This window comes from Triticum dicoccoides, chromosome 7A (genome assembly GCF_002162155.2).
Source record: "Triticum dicoccoides isolate Atlit2015 ecotype Zavitan chromosome 7A, WEW_v2.0, whole genome shotgun sequence".
NCBI classification, from domain to species: domain Eukaryota; kingdom Viridiplantae; phylum Streptophyta; class Magnoliopsida; order Poales; family Poaceae; genus Triticum; species Triticum dicoccoides.
This window is the reverse complement of record NC_041392.1, coordinates 701,074,942-701,095,182: the sequence shown is the minus strand read 5'-3', so window position 1 is coordinate 701,095,182 and position 20,241 is coordinate 701,074,942. Positions and strand designations below refer to the sequence as shown.

Sequence of the window (20,241 nt, the reverse complement as noted above, 5' to 3'; positions counted from 1 at the left end):
CCCGCTGTTGGTTATTGACCGGAGAACGTCTCGGTCATGTCTGCATGTCTCCCGAACCCGTAGGGTCTACACACTTAAGGTTCGATGACGCTAGGGTTATAAAGGAAGCTTGTATGTGGTTACCGAATGTTGTTCGGAGTCCCGGATGAGATCCCGGACGTCACGAGGAGTTCCGGAATGGTCCGGAGGTAAAGATTTATATATAGGAAGTCATGTTTCGGCCATCGGGACAAGTTTCGGGGTCATCGGTATTGTACCGGGACCACCGGAAGGGTCCCGGGGGCCCACCGGGTGGGGCCACCTGCCCCGGGGGGCCACATGGGCTGTAGGGGGTGCGCCTTGGCCTACATGGGCCAAGGGCACCAGCCCCAAGAGGCCCATGCGCCTGGGGAAACCCTAAAGGAAGAGTCCCAGCAGGGGAAGGCACCTCCTAGGTGCCTTGGGGGGGGGGGGGAGGACTCCTCCCCTGGCCGCCGCCCCCTTGGAGATTGGATCTCCTAGGGGCTGGCGCACCCCCCTTGGGATCCCTATATATAGTGGGGTAGGAGGGCCTCCCAAACATACCTTATGCCTTTGGTGCAGCCCCTCCCTCTCTCCCAAGTTCTCCTCCTCTTCTCCCATGGTGTTTGGCGAAGCCCTGCGGGATTGCCACGCCCCTCCACCACCACCACGCCGTTGTGCTGCTGTTGGATGGAGTCTTCCTCAACCTCTCCCTCTCTCCTTGCTGGATCAAGGCGTGGGAGACATCACCGGGCTGTACGTGTGTTGAACGCGGAGGTGCCGTCCGTTCGGCACTTGATCATCGGTGATCTGAATCACGACGAGTACGACTCCATCAACCCCGTTCACTTGAACGCTTCTGCTTAGCGATCTACAAGGGTATGTAGATGCACTCCCCTTTCTACTCGTTGCTGGTCTCTCCATAGATAGATCTTGGTGTTACGTAGGAAAAATTTTGAATTTCTGCTACGTTCCCCAACAGTGGTATCAGAGCTAGGTCTATTGCGTAGATTCTTTGCACGAGTAGAACACAAAGTAGTTGTGGGCGTTGATGTTGTTCAATATGCTTACCGTTACTAGTCCAATCTTGTTTCGACGGTATTGTGGGATGAAGCGGCCCGGACCAACCTTACACGTACTCTTACGTGAGACAGGTTCCACCGATTGACATGCACTTGGTGCATAAGGTGGCTAGCGGGTGCCAGTCTCTCCCACTTTAGTCGGAACGGATTCGATGAAAAGGGTCCTTATGAAGGGTAAATAGCAATTGGCATATCACATTGTGGTTTTGCGTAGGTAAGAAACGTTCTTGCTAGAACCCATAGCAGCCACGTAAAACATGCAACAACAATTAGAGGACGTCTAACTTGTTTTTGCAGGGTATGCTATGTGATGTGATATGGCCAGAAGAATGTGATGAATGATATGTGATGTATGAGATTGATCATGTTCTTGTAATAGGAATCACGACTTGCATGTCGATGAGTATGACAACCGGCAGGAGCCATAGGAGTTGTCTTTATTTTTTGTATGACCTGCGTGTCATTGAAGAACGCCATGTAACTTACTTTACTTTATTGCTAAACGCGTTAGCCATAGAAGTAGAAGTAGTCGTTGGCGTGACAACTTCATGAAGACACGATGATGGAGATCATGATGATGGAGATCATGGTGTCATGCCGGTGACAAGATGATCATGGAGCCCCGAAGATGGAGATCAATGGAGCTATATGATATTGGCCATATCATGTCACAACTATATAATTGCATGTGATGTTTATTATGTTTATGCATCTTGTTTACTTAGGACGACGGTAGTAAATAAGATGATCCCTTACAAAATTTCAAGAAGTGTTCTCCCCTAACTGTGCACCGTTGCTACAGTTCGTCGCTTCTAAGCACCACGTGATGATCGGGTGTGATGGATTCTTACGTTCACATACAACGGGTGTAAGACAGTTTTACACAGCGGAAACACTTAGGGTTAACTTGACGAGCCTAGCATGTGCAGACATGGCCTCGGAACACGGAGACCGAAAGGTCGAGCATGAGTCGTATAGCAGATACGATCAACATGAAGATGTTCACCGATGATGACTAGTCCGTCTCACGTGATGATCGGACACGGCCTAGTTTGACTCGGATCATGTGATCACTTAGATGACCAGAGGGATGTCTATCTGAGTGGGAGTTTATAAGATGAACTTAATTATCCTGAACATAGTCAAAAGACCCTTTGCAAATTATGTCGTAGCTCGCGCTATAGTTCTACTGTTTAGATATGTTCCTAGAGAAAATTATAGTTGAAAGTTGATAGTAGCGATTATGCGATCAGTAGAAAGCTTATGTCCTTAATGCACCGCTCAGTATGTTGAACCCCAACGTCGTTTGTCGATGTTGCGAACATCAGACATACACGTTTTGATAACTACGTGATAGTTCAGTTAAATGGTTTAAGTAGAGGCACCAAAGACGTTTTCGAAACGTCATGGAACATATGAGATGTTTCGAGGGCTGAAATTAGGATTTCAGGCTCGTGCCCACGTCAAGAGGTATGAGACCTCCGACGATTTTCTTAGCCTGCAAACTAAGGGAGAAAAGCTCAATCGTTGAGCTTGTGCTCAGATTGTCTGAGTGCAACAATCACTTGAATCAAGTGGGAGTTGATCTTCCAGATGAGATAGTGATGTTTCCCCAAAGTCATTGCCACCGAGCTGCTAGAGCTTCGTGATGAACTATAACATATCAGGGATAAATAAGATGATCCTTGAAGTATTCACGATGTTTGACACCGCGAAAGTAGAAATCAAGAAGGAGCATCAATTGTTGATGGTTGGTGAAACCACTAGTTTCAAGAAGGGCAAGGGAACAAAGGGATACTTCATGAAACGGCAATTCAGCTGCTGCTTAAGTGAAGAAACCCAAGGTTGAACCCAAACCCGAGACTAAGTGCTTCTGTAATAAGGGGAACAACCACTGGAGCAGCATTACCCTAGATACTTGGTAGATGAGAAGGCTGGCAAGGTCGATAGAAGTATATTGGATATACATTATGTTAATGTGTACTTTACTAGTACTCCTAGTAGCACCAGGGTATTAGATACCGGTTCGGTTGCTAAGTGTTAGTAACTCGAAATAAAAGCTACGAAATAAAACGGAGACTAGCTAAAGGTGAGCTGACGATATTTGTTGGAAGTGTTTCCAAGTTTGATGTGATCTAACATCGCACGCTCCCTCTACCATCAAGATTAGTAATAAACCTGAATGAGTGCTCTTGCACCTAAAATGAATGGTTTATTGAATCTCGGTCGTAGTGATACACATTTTCATGCCAAAAGATATAAGATAGTAATGATAGTACCACTTACTTGTGGCACTGCCATGTAAGTCATAATGGTATAAAACGCATGAAGAAGCTCCATGTTGATGGATCTTTGGACTCACTCGTTTTTGAAAAGTTTGAGACATGCGAACCATGTCTATTGGTGTATATGCATGAAGAAACTCCATGCAAATGGATCGTTCGGACTCACTTGATTTTGAATCACTTGAGATATGCAAATCATACCACATGGGCAAGATGACTGAAAAGCCTTATTTTCAGTAAGATTGAACAAGATAGCAACTCGTTGGAAGTAACACATTTTGATGTGTGCAGTCCAATGAGTGCTGAGGCATGCAGTGAATATCGTTATGTTCTTACTTCACGGATGATTTGAGTAGATGTTGAGAATATTTACTTGATGAAACACAAGTCTGAATTATTGAATGGTTCAAGTAATTTCAGAGTGAAGTTTAAGATCTTCGTGACAAGATGATAGAATGTCTATGATATGATCATAGAGATGAATATCTGAGTTACGAGTTTTGGCACACAATTAAGACATTGTGGAAAATGTTTCACAATTAATACCGCCTGGAACACCATAGTGTGATGGTGTGTCCGAACATCATAGTTGCACCCTATTGGATATGGTGCGTACCATGATGTCTCTTATCAAATTACCACTATCGTTCATGGGTTAGGCATTAGAGACAACCACATTCACTTTAAATAGGGCACCACGTAATTCCGATGAGATGACACCGTATGAATTATGGTTTAGAGAAACCTAAGTTGTCATTTCTTAAAAGTTTGGGGCTGCGACGCTTATATGAAAAAGTTTCAGGTTGATAAGCTCGAACCCAAAGCGGACAAAATGCATCTTCATAGGAAACCCAAAACAGTTGGGTATACCTCCTAATTCAGATCTGAAAGCAATATGAATTGTTTCTAGAATCGGGTCCTTTCTCGAGGAAAGGTTTCTCTCGAAAGAGTTGAGTGGGAGGATGGTGGAGACTTGATGAGGTTATTGAACCATCACTTCAACCAGTGTGTAGCAGGGCACAGGAAGTTGTTCCCGTGGCACCTACACCAATTGAAGTGGAAGCTTATGATATTGATCATGAAACTTCGGATCAAGTCACTACCAAACCTCGTAGGACGACAAGGACACGTACTACTTCGGAGTGGTAAGGTGATCCTGTCTTGAAAGTCATGTTGCTGGACAACAATGAACCTACGAGCTATGGAGAAGCGATGGTGGGCCCGAATTCTGACAAATGGTTAGAAGCCATGAAATCCGAGATAGTATCCATATATCAGAACAAAGCATGGACTTTGATGGACTTGCCCGATGATCGGCAATCCATTGAGATAAATGGATCTTTTAAGAAGAAGACGGACGTGGATGGTAATGTCACCATCTATGAAGCTCGACTTGTGGCGAAGTTTTTCGACAAGTTCAAGGAGTTGACTACGATGAGATTTTCTCACTCGTAGCGATGCTTAAAGTCCGTCGGAATCATGTTAGCATTAGCTGCATTTATGAAATCTGGCAGATGGACGTCAAGACAAGTTTCCTTACTAGTTTTCGTAAGGAAAGGTTGTATGCAATACAATCAGAAAAGTTTTTTCGATCCTAAGGATGCTAAAAGGTATGCTAGCTCCAGCGATCCTTTTAAAGACTGGAGTAAGCATCTCGGAGTTGGAATGTACGCTTTGATGAGATGATCAAAGATTTTGGATTTATACAAAGTTTATAAGAAACTTGTATTTCCAAAGAAGTGAGTGGGAGCACTATAGAATTTCTGATAAGTATATGTTGTTGACATATTGTTGTGGATCAGAAATGACGTAGAATTTCTAGAAAGCATATAGGGTTATTTGGAAAGTGTTTTTCAATAGAAAACCTGGATTAAGCTACTTGAACATTGAGCATCAAGATCTATAAGGATAGATCAAAACGCTTAATAGTACTTTCAAATGAGCACATACCTTGACATGATCTTGAAGGTGTTCAAGATGGACCAGTCAAAGAAGGAGTTCTTGCCTGAGTTGTAAGGTACGAAGTTAAGACTTAAAGCTCGACCACGGCAGAATAGAGAGAAAGGACGAAGGTCGTCCCCTATGCTTAAAACATAGGCTCTTCAGTATGCTATGTTGTGTACCGCACCTGAAGTGTGCCTTGCCATGAGTCAGTCAAGGGGTACAAGAGTGATCCAAGAATGGCTCACAGGACAGCGGTCAAAGTTATCCTTAGTAACTAGTGGACTAAGGAATTTTCTCGATTATGGAGGTGGTAAAAGAGTTTGTCGTAAAAGGTTACGACGATGCAAGCTTGACACCTATCCGGATAGCTCTGAGTAGAGAGACCGGATACATATAATGGAGCAATAATTTAGGATAGCTCCAAGTAGAACAGTTGTTTGGAATAGTTCCAAATAGAGCGTGGTAGCTGCATCTAGGAGATGACATAGAGATTTGTAAAGCACACATGGATCTGAAAGGTTCAGACCTGTTGACTAAAACCTCTCTCACAAGCAACATGATCAAACATAAAACTCATTGAGTGTTAATCACATAGTGATGTGAACTAGACTACTGACTCTAGTAAACTCTTGGGTATTAGTCACATGGCGATGTGACCTGTGAGTGTTAATCACATGGCGATGTGAACTAGATTATTGACTCTAGTGCAAGTGGGAGACTGTTGGAAATATGCCCTAGAGGCAATAATAAAAGTATTATTATTATATTTCCTTGTTCATGATAATTGTCTTTTATTCATGCTATAACTGTATTATCCGGAAATCATAATACACGTGTGAATACATAGACCACAATATGTCCCTAGTGAGCCTCTAGTTGACTAGCTCGTTGTGATCAACAGATAGTCATGGTTTCCTGGCTATGGACATTGGATGTCGTTGATAACAGGATCACATCATTAGGAGAATGATGTGATGGACAAGACCCAATCCTAAGACTAGCACAAAAGATCGTGTAGTTCATTTGCTAGAGCTTTGCCAATGTCAAGTATCTCTTCCTTTGACCATGAGATCGTGTAACTCCTGGATACCGTAGGAGTGCTTTGGGTGTATCAAACGTCACAACGTAACTGGGTGACTATAAAGGTGCACTACAGGTATCTCCGAAAGTATCTATTGTTTTATGCGGATCGAGACTGGGATTTGTCACTCCGTGTAAACGGAGAGGTATCTCTGGGCCCACTCGGTAGGACATCATCATATGCGCAATGTGACCAAGGAGTTGATCACGGGATGATGTATTACGGAACGAGTAAAGTGACTTGCCGGTAACGAGATTGAACAAGGTATCGGTATACCGACGATCGAATCTCGGGCAAGTAAAATACCGCTAGACAAAGGGAATTGTATACGGGATCGATTGAGTCCTTGACATCGTGGTTCATCCGATGAGATCATCGTGGAACATGTGGGAGCCAACATGGGTATCCAGATCCCGCTGTTGGTTATTGACCGGAGAACGTCTCGGTCATGTCTGCATGTCTCCCAAACCGTAGGGTCTACACACTTAAGGTTCGATGACGCTAGGGTTATAAAGGAAGCTTGTATGTGGTTACCGAATGTTGTTCGGAGTCCCGGATGAGATCCCGGACGTCACGAGGAGTTCCGGAATGGTCCGGAGGTAAAGATTTATATATAGGAAGTCCTGTTTCGGCCATCGGGACAAGTTTCGGGGTCATCGGTATTGTACCGGGACCACCGGAAGGGTCCCGGGGGCCCACCGGGTGGGGCCACCTGCCCCGGGGGGCCACATGGGATGTAGGGGGTGCGCCTTGGCCTACATGGGCCAAGGGCACCAGCCCCAAGAGGCCCATGCGCCTGGGGAAACCCTAAAGGAAGAGTCCCAGCAGGGGAAGGCACCTCCTAGGTGCCTTGGGGGGGAGGACTCCTCCCCTGGCCGCCGCCCCCTTGGAGATTGGATCTCCTAGGGGCTGGCGCACCCCCCCTTGGGATCCCTATATATAGTGGGGTAGGAGGGCCTCCCAAACATACCTTATGCCTTTGGTGCAGCCCCTCCCTCTCTCCCAAGTTCTCCTCCTCTTCTCCCATGGTGTTTGGCGAAGCCCTGCGGGATTGCCACGCCCCTCCACCACCACCACGCCGTTGTGCTGCTGTTGGATGGAGTCTTCCTCAACCTCTCCCTCTCTCCTTGCTGGATCAAGGCGTGGGAGACGTCACCGGGCTGTACGTGTGTTGAACGCGGAGGTGCCGTCCGTTCGGCACTTGATCATCGGTGATCTGAATCACGACGAGTACGACTCCATCAACCCCGTTCACTTGAACGCTTCCGCTTAGCGATCTACAAGGGTATGTAGATGCACTCCCCTTTCTACTCGTTGCTGGTCTCTCCATAGATAGATCTTGGTGTTACGTAGGAAAATTTTTGAATTTCTGCTACGTTCCCCAACAGGTTGGGCACTGAAAACAAAGAGAGTGGCGGCAGGGATGGATTGGATCGATGGAAGGATGGGACAGGATCCCTAATTCCTAGGGTTGCCCATTATATACGCAACTGGGTTAGGTTAGGGGCTAACGGAACCCTCCGATCGTAAATGGACGACCGAGAATAACAGGTTAGAGGAGTCCAAATAAGAAAACGGTGACGTTTTGTAGATGTTTGGGGATGATCCGGACACAACGGAAACGACTGTCCGGGTCGGGTTCAGGACAACTTCCGGACACGCGCGAGGGGTCGAAGCACTGTGCAAAGAAGGGTAGGCATGGGCCTAGGTGGATTGTGGAGAGTGGGTTGGGCTGAGAGAAGAGGGGAGAGAGGGCCCGGCATCTGTTTCCGGAGACCGAAAACGTCCGACGTTAGACCGACTATATTGTCGCTATAGTTAAACGTTGGGGCGTCAAACGGACTCAGAATGCGATGAAACCTGACAGGCGGTCTATCTACACTATAATAAGACCACACGCCAACTTTCATCCCGTTCCGAGAACATTTTCCGGCCACTTATAAAATACTATTTCGGACATGCCGCGGACGCGTGCAAGTGTGGTTGGGCTCAAAATGGACGACGGAGAGAACTCGGAGAACCTGGACGAATGCAAGTTTAAAAACATGATGATGCAATGCACATGATGACATGATAAGATGCAACATGCAAGCAAATGACATGACAACGACAACGAATAACTGGAAGACACCTGGCACATCGGTCTCGGGGCGTTACAACACTCCACCACTACGAGAGGATCTCGTCCCGAGATCTAGAATGGCACCGGAGGGAAAACGAAAAGAAAGAGAAGAGGTAAAACTAAGTTGCTTCTTTGACAAACGAGTGAAACCACGAACCTTGAAGAGGTTAAGCCATTTCGAGAAAAGAATACAACGGAGATGAACAAAGTTGAAAGCACTCCGTTAAGAAAGAGGAACAAGGAAGAACAAATTCGAACAGCACTCCGGTTGAGAAGGGATGCAAGACTTGATAAGGCAAAAAGAGCTTGAGGAAAAAGGACACAACACTCCGGTTAAATGGATAAACCAAGAAAAGAACATGATCCTAACAAAATGAAAAGATGGGTTGAAGAGAGCAACATCACAATGCCTCCGGAACGAAAGAATAGAAGATAGGTAATTGAGAGAAAAGAATGGAGAAGAAAATGCCAAGTTCTGTCACAAAAGAGCTTGACAAGGCATCTTTTAGGAGAAGGGTCGAACGGAATTGTTGGAAAACCAACAACGAAAAGAGTAAGCTGGTAGTGGGCTTATGAAAAAAAACTTCTCAAAACTATGAGGTGAAATTTTCCCACTAACGGAACAATAGATTGACTTGATATCAAGGAGACGATAAACTTACTCACCGGAAGGATAAAAGAACTTGGGTCCTTTATAAGCACCATAGATAGCAACAATCCTTAGGGAAAGTTTTAGGTGAAATATAACCCAAGATAATTCCAACAAAGAGGTTGATGGATTTAAAATATCTCATTCTTAACAACATTCGAATCATGAAACATGAACTCAGATTATGAATAACGACACAATACCATCTCCAATGATACGGAAGAGAGAATTGCACTCCGGATTGCAAGATGAAGAATGCTTGAGCTCCTTAGAAAAGAATCTCGATGAACGCTTCGAGAAGGAATTAAATCATTGATGAACCATCATGTAGAACCTTCATGAAGAACTCCGGTAACAAAAGGATGATCAAACAAAAGGAAAAAGAAGTTGAAAACACAAGGTGAAACCTTGTAATGTTTTAGATGGATCTCCGTGGTGATATAATTGTGAGAGCTTGGAACTCCGAAAAGAAAAGATGAAACAAGTGAAACCGAGAATTTGAAGAACCTCCGGAATAGGGAATTAATCACTTGGATGAACAAGAATAAGAATTATGCTATGCTTGTCCTTCACCAATTAAATTGATGATATACCATGGATTTGGCACACTACTTATTCTCGTAGAAAGGATTAAGATAGATATGGAGCAAACTTGAGAAGGTCTTCAACAAGTCACCGGTGGGATTGAGAAGAACGAATTAATATATACGATAACGACTGACAAGAACTCTTGCACGAACCACTGTTAGGATTGACAACGAATAAATAGATATGATAGCAAGGAAGAAAAATCCTGAATAGCCACCGTAAGAATTGGAAATTAACGAAGTAAAGGGATGAATCACCGGTAAGAATTAGCAAATGAACGAAGATGCTTGAGGGAATTTAGATGCAAGTGAGCGAAAAGATCACGAGCTGATTAGAGGATATTTAAACGATGCACCGGTAAGATTTGGAGAAACGAGAACTGAAAGCTGGGAATGAATAATCTTGAATTGATGGACTCCGGATAACCAAACTGAGAAGACTCCTGAATTCTCCGGAAGGGTGAAAAGAATTGTCACAATCAAAACAATTATGAGAGGATGACATCAAGCTAGAACCATGAATCTCTGAGAGAGCGGACAAGATATGGAGGAAAATTCTTCTTCGGTCTTCAAATGCCGAGAATGACAATGAGAAACACCACCATGAATCGTTTAGGCACTCCGGAAGAATCAAAAGCGAAGAGATTGAGCCAACACTGAAAAGAGTTGGAAAGATCTTGGAGAAAGACATTTGACTGATGATAAATCATTCTTACATCAAACTTCAAAAAGAATTTAGGATAGCTCCGGGAAAATAAGAAGAGTCAGGTAAGATCCTGGGAAAAGACATGTGGGTTAGGGCCCACTGAAAAGATACACCGTTGAACGATTGCTTGGAAGAGAGATTTGTACCGGTTAAATAAAATGACTTGAATGAGATAACAACCTCGAAATAACTTGAATGGATCGAGAATGTAACCGTGAGTCTTCTGAGATATCTTCAGCACTCCGGAACAATTGAATAACGAGAAGTGAATGATAAAGAGGTGCACCGGCATGAGAAGGTATTTGAAACGAGGAAAAGGGATATGAGATCAACACTGAAAACTTGATTTGAATCCACCGGAGAAGAAAACGAGTGAAGAGTGACGAACTTAAAGCTCCGTTAGAATCTTCATGAGAATCACCGGGAAAGAACATGAAGGAAAAGAATGGAGAGACTTCACATGAATAAAAAGATACTTGATTAAGAAATCTGGGTCCTTGAAGAAACAAGGGTGGGAGGGTGGGAAAACACCATTGAGAATGAAACAAACACCGTTGAGATGAAATGATAATTGATCTTGCTGATGTAGAAATGATCGGATCCACTTGAAGAGAAACACGCCGGTGAAAAGGATAGATAAGACAATCTTGATGATCAAGAAGGATTGGTATCCACATCGGAGTATGAGAACACCATTTGGGGAAGGTATGGAATCAACACTTGACATCGAAGCAACTCGAATACCACAACTCAAAACAAAAACAAAGGATTGGCTTGCAGAATAAGCCAGAGCAAACATATGATAGAGATTTCGTCCGAAGTTTTCGTGGTGGGGCCTACACGGGCTCGATCGTACAGCACCATCATGTACAAGGCAGTGCACATGACATACGAAGCGTCCCCGAGTCAGCATAGCCAAGGACTCTTTAAGACACAACGAGACCACTGTAAAACCGATCGTGAATAGGCGGACCACTAGACGTCGAACCCCAATTTTCACATCATACATCTGTCAGAAAGAAATCCTAAGATCTACTTGAATTCCCACTTATAAACTCCCAAAATTTTCCCAGTTATGCAATCAGGTGTTGGGGATACAGGGGAAGCATAATATCTCACCCAAAACTAACAACTCCTACATCCAGCTGTATCCATCCTTCAACACATAACCAAGAAACCTTCGGAAATCATCCACCTCAACCTTCGAAAAGCATCTGTTATACGAGTTATGGCAATACTCCCGAACTCCTGCCCCAGTACTGGGTGGCGTCGAGGTTATCTCACCAACAACTGCATAAAAGAGATTTTCGATGTCGGCGTACTAAACTCAGGTATTCCAGAACTGCAACGATAAAATTGTGACGACAACACCTCAGAGCTCAACTCCCCCGGACACTGCCACAACCCCTAAATACAGGAGGCACCAAGAACAATGTTCTCGTCACAAAACCATCGGAACAATTCCAAGATACCCGCGTGATCCTAAAAAAATTTAGTGAAATTTGAGAAGAGAAGAGTCAAAACTCTATGTCAGATGCCTTACCAGAGCGATGAGGAGACTAGGGAGTAAAAATAATTCCTAAGCTCTCCGATATATAATTCCTAAATGACTCAAAACATTTTTCTAGACACAACTCGGCCGCTAATAACGATCAAGCAATGGGGGCTCCTAAGGTCGGGGAATGACTCTGATTACCAACTTGCAACGCCCTCGATGCGGCTATATCTCCTACGTGTTGAAGCACGACTTAGAGGCATAACCGCATTGAAAGCAATGTCGCAAGTGAGGTAATCTTCACACAACCCATGTAATACATAAGGGAAAGAGATACATAGTTGGCTTACAATCGCCACTTCACACAATTACATGAATAAAGCATTACATCAAACAGATACAATCAAGGTCCGACTACGGAACCAAAATAAAAGAAGACTACCCCAAATGCTACAAGGTCCCCGATCGACCCCAACCGGGCACCACTACTGATCAACTAGAACGAAACAACACAAAGGACAAGATCTTCATCGAGCTCCTCCTGAGCTTGGTTGTGTCATCTGCACGGACTCATCGACGCCTGCAAGCTGGTTTTGGAAGTATCTGTGAGTCACGGGGACTCAGCAATCTCGCACCCTCGCGATCAAGACTATTTAAGCTTATAGGTAGGGTAAAAGGTAAGAGGTGGAGCTGCAGCAAGCGACTAGCATATATGGTGGCTAACATACGCAAATGAGAGCGGGAAGAGAAGGCAAAGCACGGTCGATAAAAGTATGATCAAGAAGTGATCCTAGAATAACCTATGTCAAGCATAACTCCAACACCGTGTTCACTTCCTGGACTCCGCCGGAAAGAGACCATCACGGTTACGCACGCGGTTGATGCATTTTAATTAAGGTCAACTTCAGGTTTTCTACAACCGGACATTAACAAATTCCCATCTGCCCGTAACCGCGGGCACGGCTTTCGAAAGTTCAAATCCCTGCAGGGGTGTCCCAACTTAGCCCATCACAAGCTCTCACGGTCAACGAAGGATATTCCTTCTAGCGGGAAGACCCGATCAGACTTGAAATCCCGGTTACAAGACATTTCGACAGGTAAAACAAGACCAGCAAGACCGCCCGATGCGCCGACATCCTGATAGGAGCTGCACATATCTCGTTCTCAGGGCAACACCGGATGAGTGCTCCGTACAACTAAAACCAGCCCTCAAGTTTCCCCGAGGTGGCGCTGCAAAGGACTCTAGTTCGGACCAACACTTAGACAAGCACTGGCACGGGGGGTTAAAATAAAGATGACCCTCGGGATGCGCGAAAAAGGCTAGGTGGCGAATGGTGAAACCAAGGTTGGGCCTTGCTGGAGGAGTTTTATTCAAGGCAAACTGTCAAGGGGTTCCCATTATTACCCAACCGCGTAAGGAAAGCAAAATCCGGGAACATAACACCGATATGACGAAAACTAGGGCGGCAAGAGTGGAACAAAACACCAAGCATAAGGCCGAGCCTTCCACCCTTTACCAAGTATATAGATGCATTAATTAAATAAGAGATATTGTGATATCCCAACAAGTAAACATGTTCCAACAAGGAACAACATCTCCATGTTCCAACAAGGAACAAACTTCAATCTTCACCTGCAACTAACAACGCTATAAGAGGGGCTGAGCAAAGTGGTAACATAGCCAAACAACGGTTTGCTAGGACAAGGTGGGTTAGAGGCTTGGTTCAACAATATGGGAGGCATGATAAGCAAGTGGTAGGTACCGCAGCATAGGCGTAGCAAAAGAGCGAGCATCTAGCAAGCAAAGATAGAAGTGATTTCAAGGGTGTGGTCATCTTGCCTGAGATCCCGCAAGGAAGAAGAACGAGTCCATGAAGAAGACAAACAGACGTAGTCGAACGGGTCCTCACAAACACGACGTTATCGGAACCAACCCGAAGAAGCAACACCGGAAAGAAGCACACAACATAGTAAACAACCACCACATGAGCATGGCATGATGCGCAAACAAGTATGATGCATGTCCGGTTTAATGAGGCATGACATGGCAAAGTGCACAAACAACCCTACAAATTAAGTGGAGCTCAATATGCAACGGAGTTGCATATTAAAGAAAACACCACATGACTTATTTAGTTCTCTCTCATTTATGTACCCAACAAGATTAAATGTTTTTAGCATGGCAAGAGGGTGAAGCAAATGAAAACTACCTATCTAGTCAAGTTTAAATGAGGCCGGAAGCAACAAGCAACAAGTTCGGAAAAACCTCATGTGCATATTTTACGGTTTGGTACTGTTCTGCCCTAAAACACAATTTTAGAATTATTAAACATGAAAAGTAAAGCCACCATGTTAAACTAGGTATTTTTCTACCCCATTTACATATAAAGATTATTTAAAACCGAGCTACGGTTATTTAGTTATGAAATAAATCATTTTAGCATGGCATAGGAGCAAATTTAAACAAACAGCATTTTAAACATTTCAAACATAGATGAAAGTAGCATATTATGAAACTAGACACAATTTTAAGCATTTTACATATATAGAACCTTTTAATCCGATGCACCGTTTGTGAGTTATTAAATGCATGAAGATGAGGGTCTTTTCTGTAAAACGGCGTTCTCTGGAATAAAAGACAAATTCGTAGGCAAGGAAAAAAACACAATCGGGCTGAAACTGCTGGCCCAACAGTGCACAGGGGGTTTGGGTGGCTGCTCACATCGGGCTCTCGGGCCGGAAGCGAAGAAGCGGCTGGACGCAGGCTGGACCTTCGAGGTCCCACGCTCGACCAGCGAGGTCAACGGGCACGGGCGGCTTCGTTCTGTCGCTCGAAGCAGAGGACATGGACAGGCGACGCGGCTGCAGCGGAGCTGATGCACGGAGCGGCGGCGCAACACTGAAGATGGCAGGGCGGCCCTAGCGCAGCTCCCGGCGACGAGGACCAGGCGAGGAGGAGCGGATCCAGGCGGAGGTGACCAGGAACTTGGCGCGCGAGCAAGGAACTTGGCGCGCGAGCAAGGAACTTGGCAGCGGAGACTTGGGCGCAGGCAGGGCTGCGGGGCGACGCTGCTGGCGAGCTGGGGACGCCGGGACCCGAAGTAGAGGAGCGGGCGCTGCTCCGGCGGTGAGACGGCGACCCGGCGAGAACCGAGGCGAGGCAGGGGCGCGAGCGTCCTCTTCTGATCGACCTGAAGCAAAGCAGCAACGGCGACAGCTTGCAGGAGGGTTCGTGGGGCTCTGGCAACAGGGAGGCGCGTCCTTGGCGAGGCAGGGGCGCGGACGACACGGAGACGGCCGGATCCGGGCGGCGAGGAGGCAAACGGCGACTGGACTAGCACTACAAGAAATATGTCAACTTGTGACCTTGACTATTGGTCACTGAAAGGTCATTATTTTTCATTTGCGATCTTTTTGTGACCAAAAACAGATGGTCAAAAATTGGCAGTCGTAAATTGAAATTAACGACTTTCTCTATGAGAAGGTCATAGACGTTTACGACCAAAATATATCTACTATTTTGTTTTGGTCACTAGCAGCCTCCCCAGGCCACGTAGGCATCCGACGTGGCAAAATTGCGACCAATTGAGAAGGTCATTGATAAGATTCAGCCTGGTCCGACTGGGTGTTTTACATGGGCCAGGCCCAACAATTCGGCCTTTTTATATTATTTTTCCATCAAGTTTTGATCGGCTTCATGGGCCAAGCCCATTATTGCAACCTTTTTATTTCCAATGTCATGATTCTTTCTTGGACCATTCCTTTTTTTGTTGGCATCTATTTCTCAATTGGGCCTCAGCCTTATTACAGTCCATTTCCTTAGTTTTTAGTTTTTTCCTGTAAATATTATTTGGAAAATCGCCTTTTTATATGCCAAATACTATTAGGTCCCACTTGTCAGGTTCTAATTAAAGACAGCCAATGTTTCAATTTCCACACAATTATTTCAGTCAAAACAGCAAACAAATGAGAATTATCAAACCACATGCCAATATTGGCTAATAGCACAATCTTTACATAATTCATTTCACCATTACATGTGATACCATCACAACATATAAACCTACTACAAATACACTCCAGTCTTCTTCACTTTCAAGCTGGAGCTCTTTACATGAGAGGAAACACCATTTCTGGATATGTCCGTACAGGCTGAACAAAGGCATCTAACAATTAACCAGAAGAGTTAGAAACAAAATAAAAACAAATATAGAAAGCAGCTAGGGACTAAATTATGAACCATCTCTACATGTAACATGTAACCATAATAACCACAAGGACTAGCTGTTGCATGAATACCAAAACTTCCAGAAATGGTTGTTCAGAATACAAGAAGGCATAGTTGTTGCATGTATACCAAAACTCCCAGAATGGTTCTAGATGTTGAACGCAGAAAACGATTTAATCTTTGATGGTTCATTGAGCACGACACGAACGATTTAAGATAACAAGACATATGTTCTACACTAATTTTACACAAATCATTATCAATTACAATTTACAACAGACTTAAAACAAAACACCATAGCTTCTGCATCACATAGGGAATCAACACAATGGCATCATGGCCCATCGACCAAAGAACAAAAGAAAATAATGGGATAGACCGGAGACTTATCTAGTCAGAGAAGATAGCGTTGATGTAGTTGCAGCACAGCTACCTCAAGACTGTGAATGTGGTGCCATGGTCGGGGTTGATGCGCTCGAGCAAGGTAAGATTCATGGCCTCGTCGGGTCTGCGAGAATAAGAAAAGTATTAGCTATATTGCCCAGTAGGACTAGCTAGCATCCAGAGCATGCATTGACTGGACACATATTCCCTTTAACAAAATGACAAGAGTCCAAACCCCACCGCGAAGGGCCCAGGTACAAACTGTCAATATAGGTAGCATCAATTAAAAGACTATAATGATAGCGGCCCATCCAAACAGCAGACAATGTAGGAAAAAGGAGGGTCTGAGGAGAACAATAGACTAATCCAGAAGCAGAATTTGGCACCTACACAACCTAACTAATAATGCTTGCAAGAACAACCAGACAATGATGGATAAGGACATATAATCTGCAGATATCCAATAATCCAATCACAGGCATTCACAAACAGTACATGTCACACTCCCATGACATATGGTTTTGTTACCACAGGGTTTCCTCATAAACTATTCTCTACAAGACAGGGACATTTGCAGCAACAACAAAAGCAAATTCGTGTTTACCTTGCGTCAAAGTCTATGGGGAGCTCAATCAGAGGTCCAACAGAAGCCCCATCCAGGAGGGCTCACATAGATCTTTATGCTGTATCAGAATTAACACATATTTTAGATGACAGAAATAGAATCCTGAACACACCAGTAATAATCGACTTCTGACTAGCAACGGCAAACAGATTCAGGCACAAGCAATTTTATAGCAGGATGAAAAATCTATGTGCAGAATTCATGAATGAAATTATAGTAGTAGCACAAAGGACCCTCACAGACATTTGTAATAGTACGCAAAGGTAAATAGAGTTCCCAGCAGACAATGTATTCCAGTTATTAAACAAATTCTCACCAAGATAATCAGTACAATGGTGAACCAAACACTGTAATAATCCAAAGCCGATACTAATAAGCAGCAGGAACCTCCCTACTTTTGTGATATATAACTAATATCAGACCAATTTTGTACCAAGTTGTACATAATCAGTGACGTACAGCATGGGAATGTCCAACAGTCAGTTGTTAAAAATGTTCAACAACCTTTTAGTTAACTATAAGAGGGCTTGTAGGCTTTCCAAACTATTAATTGACAGAACCCAAAATTGTATAACGAGATCACATTTTTATTATATGACAAAAAGTTAACTAAAGCCAACAAAACAGTAAGGATCAGTGAAATATTAACGTTGACACGTTTACATATTGTGGATGTGGACATCGACATCATCAAGGAGCAGGGGTTAATAATGGACAGGTTTAATCTAGACATCTACTAGTTAAATCAACTTGATTAGCGTCCGAGCTCTATACTGTTTACCACTCACTCAGACTCAGCGGCACCTACTTACCAGTCCTAAATTGACAAGAGAATGCAGTTGGATTTGCTGTGGAGCATGTGTGTGTAATACGTACTAGCAACGAAATGAAGTGTCGATTGGAAAATTCCCCGTCGACGGGTGAGAGCTGAGAGGATGATTTTGCATGGGAGGGAGTGGAGTGGTGAAAAGTGTACAGTGTTGCTCATATTTCTGGCTTTGGCATAGAAGAACACAAACTGAATAAAAATGACTTAGTTCGCCCACTTGAATAAGAATAGCAAGTCATGAAACTACTAGCGCCAACCCACAGATAATGTGTATAGAAATGGTAGCTAGAAACTGACCCAGTACCACGTGAATGATATTTATAGATGATTCATGAAACGAATATGCCCCCCCTGAATAGTTATTAACAGGACTTAAAAGTGTATAAGAATTCACCTTCTATTACTCCCTCCGTCCCATAATTTAAGAATTTTTTGCAAGCAATGTTAGCTTGCACAAACGTCTTATATTGTGGGATGGAGGGAGTATTTGACAAGAAGGTAACTAACGCCAACAGAGCAACAAGGACCAGTGCAATATTAACATTGACACATTTTATATCCCGTGGAGGTAGACACCATCAAGAAATAGGGGTTAGTTAATAATGGACAGGTTTCAACTAGTTAAATCAGCGTCCGAACTATATACTGGGTTCCACTTGGACGATGTTGGCGCCAGCCGGCGGCGCTTGGTCCAGCAGGGGCAGCAGCAAAACAGGCAGAGGCACCAGCTGCTGGCATAGGTGGCGAGGATGACCTGGTTGATGAACACCAGGAACACCCCCAGGATGCCGAGACCCGTCGCCGACGGGCTCCGGTACACGCAGTTCATCCCGTTGTACTGCACGGACTAACATATACTCAGTTAGCACAGATCTATCGAATTGATGAAAAGAGAATTGTGATGTTCAATCTTGGATCCATGCCTTGGAGCTGTAGTTGTTGGCGACGAAGCCGAGGGTGACCGCGACGGAGCCCAGAAAGCCCAGGACCATGCACACCAGCACCGCATCTTTCTCCATGTTGCCCGTTCTCCTTTTTCTTCTGGATGAACTATCAGCAGTTAGAATCACATTGGACTGTTTTACACAGATGTATAAAAACAGGGTCTTATAAATGTGCAGAAGTTCTTACAAATGCTTGTCATGTACAGGGCACAAAATTTGTATTCCGAAAACTTGTTGACTGAATCGTTCCTTGACGGCCTCGCGCATTGAACTATAGAAGTCAAGCTTTGCCGAGCTCTATTTCTACTTTTGTACATAATTTTTCGGCATTTGTATAGACACCTTATTCCATCAGTTAAGTGACTCACCGAACACTTGCTTGTCCCCCTAACAGGACATAACTGAAATTTCCATGTCCCCCTAACAGGACATAACTGAAAGAGTCCTTGCAAGATTAATGTCCACAGCATGGTGAAAGCCAGGCAAAACTACCATACGCCTAGTGATTACCTTAACAAGAAGTCATATAGCAACAAGTAAAACACAGATGAACCCCTGAACATCAAACAATCTTCAGATGTTGTTGTTCTATACACCCAACCTACAACAATTGCGGCTACACCCAAACTACAGCAGCAGTTCTACCAGATGGAGTCAGTTGTCTCATCTACAGAAGCTCACCAAGAGCGAAGTTGAGGAGGGCTGGGGAAGGAGCAGCTGGATGCAGGTCGGGGACGTTGTCGAGGAAGGACGCTGGCAGAAGGAGCAGCACAACCGGCCTTGAGGTCCAGCGCGTCGACGGCCTGCCTGGCGTCGGGTGCCCTTGCGGAGATGCCAGAGGAGGAGGCTGGTGAAGCAGCAACGACCGGGATCGACTTCTAGGGTGGAGTACAACAAACATGGTCGCCCCCTCCTCCGAGGAGACGATGGACCCCTCCCTATAGCGCGAGGTGGACGGGGGCCGTCCGAGGATCTAGCTGGACGGAGCGGCGTGCACCGAAGCACGCGCGCGCCGGCGAGCCAGCCGGCCGCGACGCCAAGGCTGCAGGGCGGCGGTGCATCTGTCGGCAGTGAGGTTTGGCAGTGAGGTTCGGCAGTGCCCTGGATCTGCTGCGGGAGGTGCGGAACGATGGGCTGCGCGCGGATCTGGCGTCGTCGGGCTCGGATGAATGGGCGGCGAGATAGGAGGAGAGGAGGGATGATGGGCGGCACGCGCTCGGAAGGAGTGGTGCTGGTGGCGGCGCGAGGGAGAGGTGGCGGCGGCGATCTGGAAGGGGAGG

General features: G+C 45.0%; 1 protein-coding gene across 2 annotated transcripts; it reads right to left on the bottom strand.

Moving 5' to 3' along the window:
• Positions 1–15,918: 15,918 nt before the first annotated feature.
• On the bottom strand, positions 15,919–20,235 carry LOC119330815. Of its 2 annotated transcripts, none has more exons than XM_037603941.1 (5): positions 19,149–20,235; positions 18,941–19,058; positions 18,664–18,855; positions 17,168–17,246; positions 15,919–16,687 (listed from the first exon to the last, which is right to left on the bottom strand). In XM_037603941.1, the coding sequence occupies exons 1-4, from the start codon at positions 19,226–19,228 to the stop codon at positions 17,196–17,198; spliced, it is 441 nt and encodes a 146-aa protein (XP_037459838.1). In that variant the 5' UTR covers positions 19,229–20,235; the 3' UTR covers positions 15,919–16,687; positions 17,168–17,195. The 2 variants fall into 2 exon arrangements, with proteins under 2 accessions (XP_037459838.1, XP_037459839.1); XM_037603942.1 differs by having other exon boundaries at positions 19,643–20,235.
• Between the last annotated feature and the right edge of the window lie 6 nt (positions 20,236–20,241).

Bases quoted from the DNA above. Each gene is read 5' to 3' on its own strand.
- LOC119330815 (XM_037603941.1), bottom strand. From the start codon at position 19,228: ATGCGCGAGGCCGTCAAGGAACGATTCAGTCAACAAGTTTTCGGAATA. The intron at 19,059-19,148 runs GTAAGAACTTCT...TAGTTCATCCAG, and splicing joins CCTGTACATGACAAGCATTT to AAGAAAAAGGAGAACGGGCA. The intron at 18,856-18,940 runs GCATGGATCCAA...TAGTCCGTGCAG, and splicing joins CCAACAACTACAGCTCCAAG to TACAACGGGATGAACTGCGT.